At 38.9% G+C, this 17,704-nt stretch overlaps 1 protein-coding gene across 15 annotated transcripts in view; it reads right to left on the reverse strand.

Annotated features, from left to right (window-relative positions):
- The window catches only part of PTPRK (protein tyrosine phosphatase receptor type K), a 407,715-nt gene that overhangs the window by 73,867 nt on the left and 316,144 nt on the right, over window positions 1-17,704 (reverse strand). For all 15 annotated transcript variants that reach the window (XM_065056898.1, XM_065056897.1, XM_065056904.1 and 12 more), the window contains exons 9-11: window positions 11,185-11,294; window positions 9,737-9,938; window positions 6,665-6,770 (exon numbers count right to left, since the gene is read on the reverse strand). In XM_065056898.1, coding sequence (XP_064912970.1) covers window positions 6,665-6,770; window positions 9,737-9,938; window positions 11,185-11,294 — 418 coding nt within the window. The remainder of the gene's footprint in view (window positions 1-6,664; window positions 6,771-9,736; window positions 9,939-11,184; window positions 11,295-17,704) is intronic.

Raw genomic sequence — 17,704 nt, forward strand, 5'->3', positions numbered from 1 at the left:
AATTTGCAGTTGTCATATCATTAGAGACAGAATGTGCTGACAGGCTTCTCCAACCTCTTGACCTTGCTGTGGCTCCGATCTTGGCTCAGAGCTATGCAGATCTAAAGCACAACTGACATGCTGTAATACAAGCACAGATGGACAGAAATCTGTCCCTTCCACCAAAATACACTGTCTCATTCCTCTATAGTTGTCAATGATAAAATGTTACAAATTGCCGAAGCAGATGGCATTTGGCCTATTAAAATGCCATCCCAACCTTCCGCTACCTCTCCTGAAACCGTCCACGGCTTGGTCACTTTTCAAAATCACCTGCTCAAAATAGAACAGGTAATTATAATACTTTCTCCTTTAGGGAAACTACCTAACCGCAGGATATTACCAACTCATTAGCAGCTTCCTCTGCTGTGCAGAAGTACAGAACTTACATACTGAGAGAAGGAAGCAATTCTTCAGTTTATAAGAAAAACAAAGAAAAAAAAATAATTTGTTGGATTTTAGGAACTATATGTAGGCATATGCATATACACACACACATATACATAATACACGCAATTTCCCATTTATATGCAGATACATTTGAGGATCTTATGAAGGATTAGTAAGAAAATATGCCTAAGCATGTAGACAAGACCTGAAGCTATTCAATTAAATTGGCAGAATTGCCTGTCTTAGTTTTGCTTTAAAGCTTTCTTTCAGAATAAGCAAAATTGAACAGAGTTCTGGAAGCGTCACTACATTGCTGCGGGACTCTGAAAGGCAAAGACAATCCTTCTCATCTCAGAACTTATGGGGTAGCATTAAATTATTTTGTCAATTTACTCGGCTGCTACTGCCCAGAAAACCCAATAAGTGTAGTGGCAGAGATAAAGTATTATACTGGAGAATTGAAGAAAGGAAAAAAGAAAAAATAAGAAATTAGTTTCATGCCTTTCTTGAGCTGAAAGAAGAAGTTAGCATCCCCTTTTCCTAGCACCTAAAAAATTAAGGAGGAAAGAGCCTTCCCTTTCAAAATGACTAAGAGGAATAAAAAAGTCACCTCATTTTTGAAACTGTGTGTAAAAAGAACATAAACAAAAAAAGGGTGAGTTATTTCTAGGGATCTCTGTTTCTCATAAACTGTCTGTGAACCAAACTTGGTTATATATCTCCTTTGTGGTAAATTCTATGTGCTAACACTGTCCAGTTAATGCAGCCTGCACCAGCAAATCACTTCCAGAAGAGCTCTGTGCACCCAGAATATTTATTTATGCTTCAAAAATAATGTACTTTTAATAGGAAAAAAACCACACAAAAACACCACAAAAAAAACCCCACAAACAAACAAAAAACACCCCAAAACCTAAAAGCATTGCTGTTTTACAGACTTGACAGGATGCAATTTTTTTTTTTTTTATAATATCTCAAGGGAAGAAATGGCTTCTGGTGTTCATCTCCTCCCTGGCATGGCCCTGGACCCAGGCAGGGTTAACACCACCATTCCCGACTCGGGCAGCCAACCAACTGGAGACTCCTGGGAACATGGACACCACGTCTCTGCTCCCTCTCTTCTCCAGCCTGGCTCTCCTCAGCTGCCAGCGGGCTGGGACCCACACAAGCTCCGCTCCCTCAAGTGCCCGGAGGGCAGGAAACTTGTCACCTGTGACACCGGGCTGACTTGGGAGGAGAAAGCCAGCAGGGGCAGCAGAAGGACCATGCAACATCAGCACCTGATGGAAGCAACCACCCTCTGGAACACTCTGGTTCATCACGCAGCTCAGAAGCTGAGATCTGCCACCGTTTCCAAATTAAATCCTTTTTCCCCAACCCGTTTTAAAGACTAAGGGGTGAATAAGGCATAATTATTTATTTTTTTTTAAGGTGCGTATCCTTTTTAAGGAGGAAGTCTCTTTGAAACAAACAAAAGAACTAAAGATGAAGGGCATGAGTATTTGATATTAAGTTAAATGTTAGGTTAAGTCCCTTTTAATAGCATTCTTTAAAAATATGCAGTAATTTTTGAATCTGACACAAAAGGTATGGCAAAATTTCAAGCATGAGATCACAATAAAACGTGAACGTTCTGAAAAAATTTCAAATAATTTGCAAAAATATGGTCTCAAATAAAATATACTTCCAAAAACAATGCTTTTGGGGCCCCTACATCTGAAAAGCTACAAAATGTGGAAAATAAGTAGATATACACAGTGTAGCCATCTGCACTTACACAATTACTTTTAAAGAACGAATAGCAAATGACAGAAAGCCTTAAAAGTCTCCAACAGGGCTTTCTTTTTAATTATATTTTTTTTTTCCTCCACAAAGTATTTTTTAAATAAAAGATGTGCCTGTCCTCTTTGGAAAGGGAATCTGGCCATATTTCTCATGGAACATTAGAGGCTAACAAGACACGGAGGAATACAGTCATTTACCTCTGGGCCCTTTGTGATACCATCTGTTTAAACCCATTTACTAGACACTATAGTGGCTCCGAAGCAGCACTGCTACTCTACATCCACATAACAGTGTTTGGAAAGGACACCCTGCTGTAAGATGTGGAAAAAAAAGCAGCCAAAGTTAAATTTGCAACTTCAAAAGTAGAGTGTTCACTGGCTGCAAATGTGGTCTGATATCAGGCTATAAGTGAAAGTCTAAAGGCTATGTACTCGGCTTTTCCTTGCATTTTTACGTATTACTAATCCTAGCTCCACTTATGTTTTCTACCCGTTTTTTGTGTAATGGTAGGAAATCAATTACTGAGAGAGCCTTCTTGTGACTGAAGCTGATGGAATTCCTACATTAACAATTTTTATTCCAGTTTTCCCATACAGCAAAGAAGAAACAAAAGAGAGAAATAAAGAGGGAGAAGTGGAAAACCCAGATGACAATATTCCTTCTTTCTGATGACTGAAATAAATTCTGAACTGTTCTCAATAACAGGAATTTTGGAACCTGCTACACAAGTCACTGAGATCATAAAGGCCAAACAGTTGTCTGAGACAGCCAGGTAAGCAGAGAAAGTGTTGAAAATACAGCAAGCAAAGAGCTTATCAGCTGAGATTTTGCATGAAAAGTTTTTGCTTTTTTTAATGTCAAAACCTTTTTTTTTTTTTTTTTTTTAACTTCGGAAAACCTGCACAGTTCCTCCCCATTGACCAAGATGATTACAAACAGCCAAAGGAAGCCTCTGTCAACAGATCATCCTTTTCACTCCTCCCTAAAAATCCAGGCTCCTAAATAGGTAAGGCAGTGGTGAACATGTTGTTCATACTTCAGCCCAGTTCTGACTAGGCTTTAACACCAGCTAGAGATTTCATTCTGTGCACCTTACGGAGACATGGCATCCTTCTCTTTGCCAGGTGCCAGACTGACTGACAGCCCAAGTTACAGCACCGGCTCTTGGAATTCCGACTGACAACTAAGTTTTGGCACCTCCCCGCCATGGTCCACCTAATTAGCCTTGCTGCAAAATGAAAACAACCTGATTCTGCATATGGAGGTACAAGAAAAACACTTTACCAATCAAATAAAAGAAATTTCATTGTTAAAAAGACATCTGTGCTGATTCTGATACATGCTCTTCGTAATCCTCGTCTGCATTCAGATTTCAAAACAAATGATTGTTTTGCTGGTGCTCAGTTAGGATCCTTCAGAAAAAACTACAGTGACAAATCACGTCTTCACATGAATCACTGAAGCACCACTGATGCAACTGACTGGGATCTCATCCACGAGATTGATGGTGAAGCGGTGTGTGCTACACAGTGAGCCTGAGCCATCCAGCCCTGTCTCCCTCTGCATTTCTAGTTTGTAATTGGGTTTAAAACTTCAGAAGGCCATAAAGAATGCTAGAATTACACAATAACACTTGACAGGGAAGATATGATTAGAGTCATGTTTGAACTGTGATGACTATGGCATGTAGTATCTTAAAGAAATGATTGACAGCTGCACACTTGAGTTAAGAAACATCTCTTTCCTGGGGGGCTGTGCTGATGGAGAGGCTGAAATACAATAAAATCTGATGATAGTATAATTTTGTTTGTAAAAGCAAAAGAATATCAGACTAAGCTTTTTTTTTCCAGTTTTCTATTTTTTTTTAAACATGGACCTCCTGCGATTAAACAAAATGATTTTTTGACCATCTATAGCTCCAGGGATTAAAAGACTGGGTACAAACAAACCTTTTCAAAATGTCAGCTGTATTCTTCAGTATCAGGCTAAAGAACAGCATTTGAGTCCTTTCTCCTCAATCACAGCTGCAGGCACGGTGATGCATTTTTTCCCACCTATCTAGTAACACACATTATGGCAGTAAGCCAGCTTGTAGTGGAAACACAACTGCAGTGTGGATGGTGTGAAGCTTCAGTAAAACACATTATAAAGTTCAGTGAAATGCATTGAATCAATTCAGAATTTCAGTGTGTGACATTTATCTCCCCTACTAAGAAGCTGCTGAAACACACCTGACTGCAATATGCATAACTTCGGGAAAGGGAATGGGACCATGTCTTCTGCTTTCCCCTGAAGAATGCTCCTCTTTCAAAGTAAGAAATAAAATATCTGTTTTGTTTCAAAAATAAAGCCTAGGTCTCCAGTAATGGTGGAAGTCATATTTCTTTGGCCTCCTGATGTTAGAAATGTAGTGTACCCTCTTAGGTTTTAGAAATTATTTAAAGTGGAGAGGGAAGATGGGAGACAGGAAGAAAGATACAGGTTTTTTTGAGAACATACTGAAACAACAGTTAATAATACTCTATCAAACTGTCCCTACCAAACGACCTGTGAACATTCAGTGAATAGATCCTTTCTGCCACCTTCATAGGCCACAGTGACAAGCTCACACCACAGGACTGAGGATGCTGCAAGGAGAACTGAGATACCAAATGTGAGGTGGTGTGGTGCAGGTTTACTCTGCGGCGAGTTATCGCCTGCCAGTACAGTGCAGAGAAACCAGAGCTCCCCGAGATAGGTCCGAGTAACCCTCTGCCCATATCCCATCGTGCTACCAGTTCACACAATGAAACCCTCAAAGAGAGAAACCCAGGATGCAAAATAGACCCCCCGCAGGGTGAGTGCCGGGACCAAAGGTGGGAGCCCGCTGCTGTCTGCACAACCATGCCACAGACCAGCTGGTGCAGAGAAGACGAGCAGCACCATCAGCAGAGCCCAGCGGTGCCTGGCAGGGATCCTACGCAGGATCCTGGCAGGGATCCTCTGGACAAGCCCATGCACCAGCTCCCTCGGGTGACCAGAAGCAAAACTGAAAGGATTTGACATGGGTTAGATGAGAGGGAGATACCACATTTGTCAGACAGAGACAGCTTTGGCTGTGGGCAGCAGCAGGACACCTGGAAGGCTTTAAAAGTCCCCACAAAGGTGTATAGTCAGTTTAAGCACCTGAATAACTTTGGGGCATTTTCAGATCACAGGTCTGGTTTCTACTGTATCAACTCAATGAAAACCCTGCTTTAGGAATCCAAGTACTGTACTGAATGTAGTCCTGTACATGTCATCATTCTTCACATCCCAAAAAATCCTAGGTTTGCTCTAGGGCAATCTTTCAGAAACCAATGATGTGTGGGGCTACAATTTTATTTCTGAATATAACACATCAATATCTCCTGTAAAGGGGGTGAATCTGAATTATCTTCATGACAGAATATAAATAAATAACTTGATCATATTGTAAGAGTGACCATATGATGAGCATATAAAAATGCTTATAGGTGCATAGCTCATCCTCACAACATCCAAATGAAACATACATTACACTTAATGGAAACAGACTTAAGAAACAGTTAATTTTCCTGGTTTTAGGGCTCTAGCATGTTACTCAGCATCAGCTCAGCCACAGTGACCGACTTAATGTAACATGGAATGAAACGCGTTAGCCCATATTTGTCTAAAATGTCACAAGGGTAAGTGCATGAAAAGGTTCTGATGTTCAGTAGCTAATTAACCTCCAATTAGTCAGCCCTGTCCCTGAATGTTGCTGATACAGCCACATCAGTGAAACACAAATGGAACCAAATAATATCACAAAATTTTTGCACTAACAAGTAGAAGTAAAGAGCAAGATGTCGACTAATCTTTTAAAATAGAATTAAATTATCTCTCAATAGACAGCACAAAGGGAAAGACCCCTCAAAGTTAACATAAATGAGACATTTTAACATGATTATGGGACATGCCAAATAAAATTTAATAGCTTGCTATGTGATTTCTAATAAGAAGGACTCTGAGACGAAAAAGGTCAAATAGTTTGTATTCATCACTATTATCCTCCCATTTCCTCTGAGTTTCCAATTTTCCAATCATATATACATGCTATAGAGTAGCTGATCTGAAGCACTGGGAAGGAGGTGTTATTTTCAAATCCACTTTCTGACAAACACCTTTCAACCTTGTATTTCTGAGAAACTGTGAGAAAGGAAGATGAAACTATAATAGACAGGAGGTGGTCCTGGGGACCCTAAATCAAGCAGAACAGACAGCTGGTTGATTCAGGTCATGACTATGTTTAAAAAAAGATCTTATTAATTACAGATCTATTGGCAAGCTCAGTCCAGCTAAGAAAAACAACAGCATCATCAAATGAATATTACTGGGAAATAAAAAGCTTTATGAGCCACAAGATTGCACATAATAAACTGGGTTTTGTGTTCATGTTTTTTTTTTTTACCTGATAGGTGCACCTTTGGCTTGTGCCGGTCTCAAGAGTACAGTTATTGTCGTAGCAGTTTCATTGAGAGATGCATCAACTCCTTCATAGTCTGGTAAAGTGGGAGCTGATTAATGTTGAGTGGGAAGGAAAAGAATGAGAAACAAATCAGTGAAAAAAAATTTTAATTTTCATGAGATTGTGGCTGCTTGCAATATAGTACAAAGCTATAATCTTCATCAGCTATGTGACTCTTTTTTAATGATTTTCCAGTCAGACATAAGCTTCTACTAGTGCATAAATGGCACTTCACCAACAATTGATAGCCTCATCTGTAACTGCTCCACATCAAATCATTATACCTATCTAGTTAAACAAGTTTATTCAAGAAATACAGTAAGAGAGGGAGGAGGTGACTGGCAAGAAACACTAAGACTACAAAATCCCATTTTGGCCTCGCTCTTTCAACAAACAACTTTCTTACAAACAACTATATTGACCATCTTGAACACCCACCTCTAGCACCTCTCTTTATCCTCCTCTAGCAATTTAGGAGCCTTTCACATTTCCTCTTAAAGATCAGGAATCATTAACAGGCTGCCCAGAGAGGTTGTGGAGTTTCCTTCTCCGGAGACATTCAAAACCCATCTGGACACCTTCCTGTGTGATCTGCTCTGGGTGAACCAGTTTTAGCAGGTGGGTTGGACTAGATGATCTCCAGAGGTCCCTTCCAAACCCAACCATTCTGTGATCACATCAATATCAACCAGGCTGCAGGAAAACTGGGCTTGGACAGACATGCATCTGTGCACTAGAACTGGATGGAGGAATCTGTTCCCATGCCCATTTTTCCTTCTATTTCTAACAGCCAACAGCCAAGCTGTTAATGGGTCAGTTTCTGAATCAGTGTAGTTTTCAGCCCAGGATATTAAGAAAAAATGAAGTCAAAACCAGAAGCAGTTCAGGAACTGATTCACTAATGGACTGGCCACCAGGCCATTGTGGCAGTAATATCTGCTGTGGGTTAGATGGCTGGTGTTAGGGATCACTTCAGCCATCTAACTTTAATCTTCTGCACAGGCCTGTTGCAGCCCTCACTGCTAATACTGTTGTTGACTTCAGCTTGAGTGCAAGGACTGAAACAGGATTTTCTGTGATTCAGAAAGTAACAGATTTCAATTAATTACTAATCTTTAACAAGCTTAAAAACTACCTGCATGTTTTTTAAAAACATGGCTGTAGCTTTATAAAATTGTCAGTGATGCCTGTATGATGAGCTTTCACTAAAAAGATTTTTCCTAGAAGTATGTCAATCATTTAAGTCATAATAATTTTATGATTATGTATCGATAGAGGAGCACCAAAAGATTAAAAGCCTTGCTTCATTAGTCCCAGATCCTAGATGAACACAAAACCAGCTCTTATTTAATGAAACATGGTTTTATAGAAATAATGCTCATTTAATGTTCACTTATAAATTACTATTTACATTATGTTCATTAGGATCATGGCAACCACTTGTAAGCTTGGTTAAAAGGAATATTTTCACTTCTTATTAAAATAAAGCTAGCATTTTCAGAAACATATGCATTGCTTCATAAAATGTATCAGTTACACAGAGTGAAACTGGACAACAGTTCAGCATAAAGCAAGGTGAAAAAAAACAGATTGAAACTGAGATATAAAGGGTGTCACAGCCTGTCTTTAAGCTTTCCTAGTGTTAACCATGTTTCGCTAGCTAACAGTCCCATAAAATGTCTAGAGAGTGTGGTAGTCTGGATTCTGGACAAAACTCACAAAATTTCTGGGTGGAAAAAGAGTGCACACCTGAAGAAGCCTGAACACACTGTAGCCCTAAATAATTCAAACTTGTTGAGGTGCTTATTTCTCAAAATACTGAAGTGTCTGGGGGACAGACATTAGAGCAAGTTATTACAGTTATGCGCCCCCTTTTTTTTTCCCTTCTCCTAAAAGGAGAAGACAAGTATTCAAGTACTACACCACCATTATCCCTGAAAATTTATGAACTAGAATTCATTGTGAAGAAACACAAGGACCTTAAAAGAACCCAACTAAAATATTAGACTTCCAAACAACCTAATTGCTACATAAACAGAACAGAATAAGTTGCTTGGGTTTTTTTTGGTGGTTTGGTCACTTGTGTTTTTTTGAAGGGGCTGGAGTATCAGGAGTGCTAGTACTTATATGCTGGGATGGAATTCAACAAATTGTTGCAATTAACGATGACTATAGCATTTCACTTCTACATAATTCAAGGAGCTCTGACTTGAATGTGCTCACATTTTGACTTATATGTATGTTTTTGGGAACTGGGTGAGGAAACTACGTGAGTACTTTCCTACAGAAATGGTATGTGCATTCCAATACATTATTAACCTCCCTTTACAGGACAAAATAAGTTTAATTATGGTAGATAATGAGAATAGCCTGCTTTGTGCTGTTTACATTTCTAAATGACTGACTTCTTTGATCTCTGCCAAGCTCTGAAGTTGCTATGTCATAAAATCAAGTCTCTCTAGATATAGCACTGACTTCTCACCTACACAAGCTACTATCTTAGTTTTTTGAGAATACTACTGAAATTTAAGAAAATAAAGATAATACAGCATTCCATTTGATGTTACTTTCTTCTAGAGTTTGCAGATTAACAGAGTCAATCTTGGTGCGTCGCAGCAAGTGAATAAAGGCACGAAGAAGCAGACATATATGAATTTGGCAAAAGAAATTCACGCTTCCTCCCAAGCACCCCAACTCTGTTATAGCTATGTGCTTCTAAGTGGTGTCACCTTGAGTAAGTAAATTAATTTTCTGCATCTGACTTTACTAATCTGCAAAACAAATATAGTACTTAGTGACCTATGGAGTGCTGAAAGGTTTATACAGCACTTTAAAATCCTTAGATTAAAGTACAAGATTACACAAAATAAAACAGTTGACAACTACAAGTGTGCAATTTCCACCTCATGCAAGGATTATCCTTGAACTTATGCTACTGTTTGGCAAATATGCCCCAAAACATTTTCAGTAATATAGTTTCACAATATGATAGGATATGATAGGATATGTTTTTACCCGAGATGTTGGTTGTTACGTTGATTGTGGTTGCTGGTCCAAATCCTTTGATGGTGCTCGCACGTATAAAGAACTGGTAAGTAGTACCAGGATGCAAGTGTGAGAAGACGTGGTGTGTGCTGTTCCACAACTTCGACACGGTTTGCGGAGGTCCCGCAACTGGGACTGCAGGATCAAATGACCGTATACTGCTATAGCTGACCTGTGAAAACAATTATTGTTTTTAACAATTGTCACTGGTTTTGGCCCAAGGGGATTAGGTTTGCTTGGCTGGAAAGGAAACAAGAGACACACGCTCATCTAGCTACCCAGATATATTGAGTACCATGAGGAACTGAAGCCTATTATTGTAGAGTCCAGTTCACTTGAAAGGCTATGCAGGTGCCTTTATCTCTCTTTCTTTGTGATTTTAGTTCATGTATGGAAAATTTCACCATTACAGTTAAGTTAGGACACCTCCACCATCTCCCCACCTCCACAAAGGCCCTTTATTTTTCACTTCCTGTAATACATTTCCCTCTCCTCATCCAATAATCATATTTAAATGCTGTCCAAACCAAGCTAATATATTTAAAGCCATCAATGATATCTTAATGTACTTGTTTTAACTGGGATTAAGCTGTTTTTTTTTTTCATAGCAGCTTATATGGTGCTGTGTTTTGGATTTGTGATTTTGTGATTAGAACACAAAAGCTTGCACTTTAGCCCTTCTGATTCTCTCCCATCCCACTGTGTGGGAGTAAGCAAGCAGCTGAGTGGGGCTGAGCTGCCCACTAGGGCTACTTAAAGAAATTTGTTAGCATTAAATAGATAAGCAAACAGATTTAAGGGGTTTTGTTTGGTCAGTTGGTTGGTCTTCTTCCTGTAACTCAGTAGTACACAAAATTATATCCTCTGTTCCTTTAAAAAAGGAATGCTGGAGAGGATGGTATTTCTTCCTCTAATCAGCTGGTGTTGCCTGCCAGCCTACTGGGGAGGTGCCCAGAAGGCTCATATATTACCTACTCTTTAAAAAGAATATATATGGAGGTTTCCTTGAAGGGTGATTTCTAAAGATAAAACAAAGGTAATAAACATTGCTTCAAAATTAATAACCATCTTACTTTTCCTGTAACCTTCTCTTCCAACAACGAAGATCTCATAGATCATGGCTTTGGAAGGATGCACAGCGATGATATAAGATTTCTAAAACTGGCAGCTCCCATGAGGCCTGTAATATTGTTATACTCACATGCCAAAGCCATTTCACAGAGCCAACCAACCAACAACATATGCACCATAATTATGATTTTTTAATATTCAATCACTACACAAAATCCAGTATTGTGTAAATGAAAACAGCAAATGATTGAATAGCTGCCTACAGAGCATAAATACCCACCATCAGGCACCCCTCTTGCCATGCTTTCCTAGCCCTGTCCTGTGCCTGTTTGCTGTTTAATGATTACCTCATACTGTGTAATGATGCCATTTGGATCCATAGGTTCCTTCCAGTTGAGGAAGATCTTATCTTCAAAAGGAGTTCCTTTCACTGACTTGGCAGGTATAGGGCCTGGCACTACAAACAAAATAACACTTTTAAAAATAGGAAATTCAACAGAGAGACAAATTAAAGAGATGACAGAACATCCTATTAAAACCAAAAGTGAGCGCAGGTCTGTTTTTATTAATATTCATTTGCATGCAAAAGGCAGCAGTAGAGAGTAAAAAAAAAAAGGCACTTCAAAGTGTATTTTGTCATTCGCAGTGCAGAGACAGCATGAAGTTGAAACGTTATCCCCACATATGGTTTTCAAAACTTCATGCAAAGTCAAATTGTCTCGTAGTATAGCCAGGAGAAACAGTTCAAACTAGATTATGACTTCAGGGAACATCACTGAACTCTATAATAAGCGTATCTTAGGACAAGGACTACACGGTTTTAAAATCCTTTTAAAAAGAGAAATCAAAGGCAAAGAAAAGCCTACGTAATACCCCTTCTTCCAAACGAGAGAAATGCTTACAAAATAGTTTTCAGTCACCCCTTCTTAAGATTTGTTGTTTTAAAAGAAATCGTCGTTTAAAGAGGGGGCTGGGCACAGGGCAAACACACCAGCTCAGCTGCCACGTCCTCCAACCACTGACGTGCTGGTGCTGCGGAGGGATCAAAAGTCCTCACTTCAAATCTTTCCAGCAAGAGGCATTTTCAAAGCTTTGAAATGAACCACACTAAGATGACCCTACTTTCTTATTTTAAATGGAACCAATATCCCTGGTGTAATAACCCATCTCAAGTGTCACCTCAGGCCTCTGTGCCCGAGTGATTCACAATACCTGGTAATCCCACCAACGCCAGGCAGGAGTGCTTGGTTATCACCCATTTCAGCTTACAAGATATTTTTGCCTACACATACAGTTCCTTTTTAACCACAGCAGCTCACCTAGTTTTGAATACATACATGCTGAAAGAAGGGGATGAGGATAAGAGAGTGCTTGAAGAAACCCTGAACCCAAAGAAACACCCTCCCCTCTCAAAAAGCCAAAGTTACCCAAATCTGCAGTCTTTCAAGCTAAAATGTCACTCCTATTTAATATATTGGCATATATTTCTCTCCCCTTCTTAATCAGCCTGTTTTCTCCAACGTAACTTTCAGTGAGCCTCATGCATGACATTTCTCAGGTATTAATTATCGAAGCAGACAGAAGTTTTACAAAGCATAAAAATGAATTAAAACCCACTCGATCAAAGGAAGCACCAAGCACTGTGCTAACAGCACCAAGGAGTGAGTGGTTTGTGTCAACAGTAAGATTTACTTCAGGCTACACGGAACCTATAAATGATGATCTGACCCTTGCTACAAACAACATAATTTGGCACATTAATAATAAATTAATGGAATCAAAACAGCCCACAAGTAAACAGATGAGAACTTCACAGAAACTGTTAATCCATCTGTCAAGCAAAGACTTAGGAGATGTTTAACTAAAATTGTACATTCCTGCTCTGGTTCAGGGTCCTGATACAGACTGGACAGTGGATGAAGCCTGACAAGCTGTGACAAGCCCTGTGGTATTTGGAGACTTGCTATAGGCGTTTTTTGTTTTGTGTTTAATTTCATGGGAATACTCTATTATTTTTCTTCTCTATATCTCGAATGAGGTATGAATATACCCTGATGCACACAACATTTTGCCTGGAAGATACGTGCCCATGTGTGCATGTATGTGTCTGTGTGTGCATGCATATCTGTGTTTGGGAGGGAACTTAAGAATAGCACCAGGGTATGCACACAGAATATGAAATTGGACATTAAAGCATGCTAAAGCATGCAAGGTAAAAAGAAAGTTGACACAATTGCTCAAAAACCTGCAAAATACTTTTTGTGTGGTGCTTTTAAAGAACTGTTTTCACATACAATTGAAATTGGGTGCAGGAGTCTAAGTTCTACAGTTTCAATAAAGCCTCCTACATTTTCTGCTTAAACACCCAAATGGGAGAAGCCTCCAGGCTCATCACATCGCATGACTGTGTTTTCTTCTCCTGCAATATAAAATTCATTGCTTGTGGCAGCTGAAGCAATGTCACACTGACTGGAACTACATGATCCCAGTTAGTTTCATGCTCCTCTTACCACTGGCGTGAGAAGGGCACAAGAACAGAAGCTAGCAGAGTGATGAGCAGTTTGCTGGAAATCCCAGTAAAAATAAGGTCAGAACATAAAAGAGACCAACAGTGTCTAGAAAAAGAGAACAGTAATCGCCACAAACCTCGCCTACCCCTGCACATTCACCAGAAATGAAGCTTGGGAACAGCTTAAACTACTTGAGTGCTCAACTGGAATTAAAACCAAGAAACAAATAAAAGTTCAAATACCTAGAAAAACGAACATAATTTTAGTTTGAAGGACATGTTTAGGTGGGTTTTAAGTTATTTCTTCCCTTTCATTTTTGCAGCTCAACCACAATAAAAATGTCTTTTATTTGCACAGCTTTAGCAAAGGGGCAAAGGGAAGTGTAGAAAGAGAAAAGCAGGAGTAGGAATTTCCTTGAATAACAGAGTATCTGTGAGCAGGCCCATAGATTTATTGGTCAGGTTAGTTAAATAAAGCTTTAACTTCCGCATTCGTCTTTTTATGGTTTTGTACTCAGGTCAGTTATTGGTTACAAACAAATATTTTTAAAAGGCTAAAAGTATTTTTTAAAAGAAAAAAAGAAGAAGAAACAAAAAAATTAACAAAAGCAAGGTAACTGTTGGTAACAGTATTTTGAAGACTCAAACTAAATCTTTCCATGTAGGCAGCCATTGCTGCCTCTTCCCTATGACTCTAAAGAATTAAGAAATACCTTAAACTTCACCTTTCCAAAGCTGTGCTCCCTTTTGTACAATATTTGGCCAGGACTCCAGTGAGAAACAGCCAGGTAAACATCACCCCCCTATGCTAATAACAGCTTTCGGAAGCCTCCTCACAAACAGCCCAAAAGGCTTTTTTCAGGCTTGTGGCTGCACCTCCAGAAGCCCCATCGCCCACAACAGCATCTCTTCGCTGCTGTCGCAACTCCCAGTCGTCTTCCTATGTGAGCTCTCGCTCTTCCCCTTGTACTTATAGTCTATACTAAATCAAAACACTCAAGACTATTACAAGTGTATATTAAGGTGATGTATGTTACTTTAGATCCCCTATCAATGGCCAGGTATCTGAATAATTCATAAAGTGTAAGTAGCTGCGGGAAGAGCTGGACTTCAGCCTTCACACCCTCTCTTTAAGAAGATTCTGGTCCCATTGACTTTCTCTCCACCTGCTGACCTTATGAAGTGTGACCCCACCATCTCTCGATGACAACAACAGTAAACACTCTTCCTTTCACACTCATTATTCTATGCTAAACTTCCAACAAGCCAAGATTTACACTTATCTGAAGAAGTGAAATCTAAGGAAATGAAATTGTTTAGGTGGGTTTAATTGTATGGGTTTCAGAAGAGATTTTGAACTTAAACAAAAAAACTATCATTTTTCCTATTAAAAAGTATATAAGCATAAAACGGACATGTATATAAAAGCAACATAAAACAGATTCAAAGGGAATTTCAGCAAGGTTTTATAGCAGAAACATCACAACCTCTTCTTTCACGATTTACATGCATCTCCAGAGTCCTTTTAATGAAGCTATATATTTGTAGGGTGAATAACTGATAATCTTTTCTTCCATATACATTTGGGATGGTGAACTATTATAAATACTATGCACGATAAAAGTACAAACCATCAATCTGACATCAGATCAATTCATTTTAGAGCAATATATTTGCATTAAATTATGTTGCAGTTACAAATAAATTGTGATGCACAAATAGTGTCACTTAAACCTTGTTCTACACTAATTTAACGGGAAATTTATATTACAATGCATTACTTCTGGAAGAAAAACACATTAAGCGACAGCAACCACTATAAAAATGAATTTATATTGCTTCAGTTTTCCTGCTACAAAATAACGAGAGTGCATGTAAACAGAGTATTTTTATGATTATGAAACTCTGTGAAAGCTGTACCGGGTATTATTATGCTATATGGTAAAGGCTATTTGCAGATATATGCACAGTTGTAGTGGGGAAAATTCCTTTGTGGTACTCAAAAAGTAAAATGTATCAGCGACAAACTTACAGCCTTTCTCTGAAGGTAGATGCTCATTTTCAGGAGATGGTGACAGTCAATCTCTTCCACTGTTTACATGTTGCAAACAACAAAAATGGCCCACCTTCCCATTTGTTTTTTCTGAAGGATTTAGCATTTCAACTTTTATGGTTTTTTATAACTTGAGACTAAGGCTTAAAGAGAAGCAAATTTTATATAATTAAAAGGAAAAAAAAAAAAATCAGAATTGCTATTGCCAGTCTTTACCATAAGAGTATTGACACTGAAGTCAGTGACAAAAATGACTTATTTGGAAATCGCTCAAGTTGCAACGTTTACACTGAAGAAGAACATGCTATTGAGAAGAAAACTGATTGCATATTAACAGCCTCCTTCGGCACATGTGCTTTTTAGTTAATGATCTGTCCTCCTGGAGAAGTAAGACTGGTGGGGGACAGCAGAGGACACTGGGTTGTGCTCCCTAGGATGTGGTGAACACCCCCAGCCCTGCACAGGTCTGTGTCACCCACCTGGGGCCACTGCTGGGCTGCGTGGGCACTGACCCACTCCCGTCAGTGACAAGATCTTACAGTATATATAAAATTAGTAACATAGCAAATATGAAAGCTTACAGTCAAGCTCCTAGACACACCAACAGCAGCTAATCAGTCTCAGCGACGGTGGCACTCGCCATAGGTATTGGTGCAAATATTAAATGGGGTTAAATCCATGAGCTGTGGATTTGGTGAATTTGAGGGCTCAGGCACCTAACACAGTATATTGTTTAAACCTTTTTACACCAAATGCTGAATTCAGTACTCCTCACATCTGGGATTTAGAAACATTTCTCCATGCCAGGGTGAAATAACCTCACATACATACCTTACAACTTCAAATCAATACTCAAGAGTGCTTTCAGCTAGTGCATGGCTTGGGAATTACAGGAACTCCTGAGTGCACAGGTGTGAGCCCTCACTCCACTACAAACTACCATAATAGCCGCTAATTCTGGCCTATTTGCATGCATCATTATGTCAAACACAGTGCTTCTACAAATAACTTCATGTGCAGTATCACTTTTTCAGCTATAAAGCTGAAATCTAGGTATCTAAAGGAAATGAAAGTGGGAAGTTCTTTCAGCCAAGGTAAATAATTCTGTTTCAGGGTCAATTTTTCCTGAGCTATTAATATAAACCCTAGCTTGTATTTCTAGTCTCTGTCACACCTTAAAACAGCTTACTTTGTTAGCTGTTTGTTCAGTGTAAGCTTAAAATAAATCTCTGCTAATAATTTAAATATTTTTCTCACTTTCTCACACATCAACTTTTCTGATGTCTTTAATAAAAAGTGCTCACGTCTTTCTGCAAGCACTTCTTTTCCTCTCTCAATGATACACCAATAGCAAATCTTACCGGCTATCTGAAAAAAGAATTGGGGTTATTTTCATGAGCTGAAGGACAAATAGGTTATCCCAGGCTCCTTTTATCGGTTATAATCAGTTTCAGTTCACTGCTACTAAACACATAGAACTTCTTCCCTTATTTAACTGCACTGAAACAACTAATTTTTGCACCTGCTCATGACACATAGGTCACTAGTCTCCCTTTTTGGTCAAGGACTGAGGTCAACACCTATAGCAGTGGCATTTATGCACAACTTCACATTTAAACTTTTATCTTTTAGTCACGGGCTTCTCTTTATTAACTGCAATCATTCGCCAATTTTTTCCCAATAGGATTAGTACACCAGATTCACTCAACATCCATACACGTCACTTGGCTTGATAAGTTACACATTTTTCATGACAGTTTGCCATTTCAAACAATCTTTGCAGCCCTTCTTTGCAGCACTGGACACATTACCTCGCTCATCTCGCTGCATTAACTTTTCTCCCCGGTGGGCTATTTTTGTTAGTTTTACAATGCTACTGATAAAATTTATATCTGTGTTTTTTCCTAAGCTCCTTGAAACATTGTTTGTTTGTTCCCTTTGATCAAAGCATATTTTGTACCTCCTCTTTCCCCTCCTTCCACCCCCCAATATTTTCTTGAGGTGCCAGAACAACTTGAAAAAGCACAAAGGAAAAACACTTCTCATATCAAATAGTGAACGGAGAAAAAAAAAAAATATATATATATATATTCTATTTTTTTAATAAAGGCAACTTATTGCCCTACTATCAAACACAGAAAAATATTAAACGTAAACTATTTCTATGAAATCCTGCCTCAGTGTTGGTGAAAAGTACTTCCTTTCCACACATTTAGAAAGTACACTAAATATTTAGATTTTTAAATAATTTGTCCTCTAATTAGAACATTTCTCCCTTTCTCTGCTGTTTCCCAGCAAGGCGAGC

This window comes from Columba livia, chromosome 3, assembly GCF_036013475.1.
Source record: "Columba livia isolate bColLiv1 breed racing homer chromosome 3, bColLiv1.pat.W.v2, whole genome shotgun sequence".
Classification (NCBI taxonomy): domain Eukaryota; kingdom Metazoa; phylum Chordata; class Aves; order Columbiformes; family Columbidae; genus Columba; species Columba livia.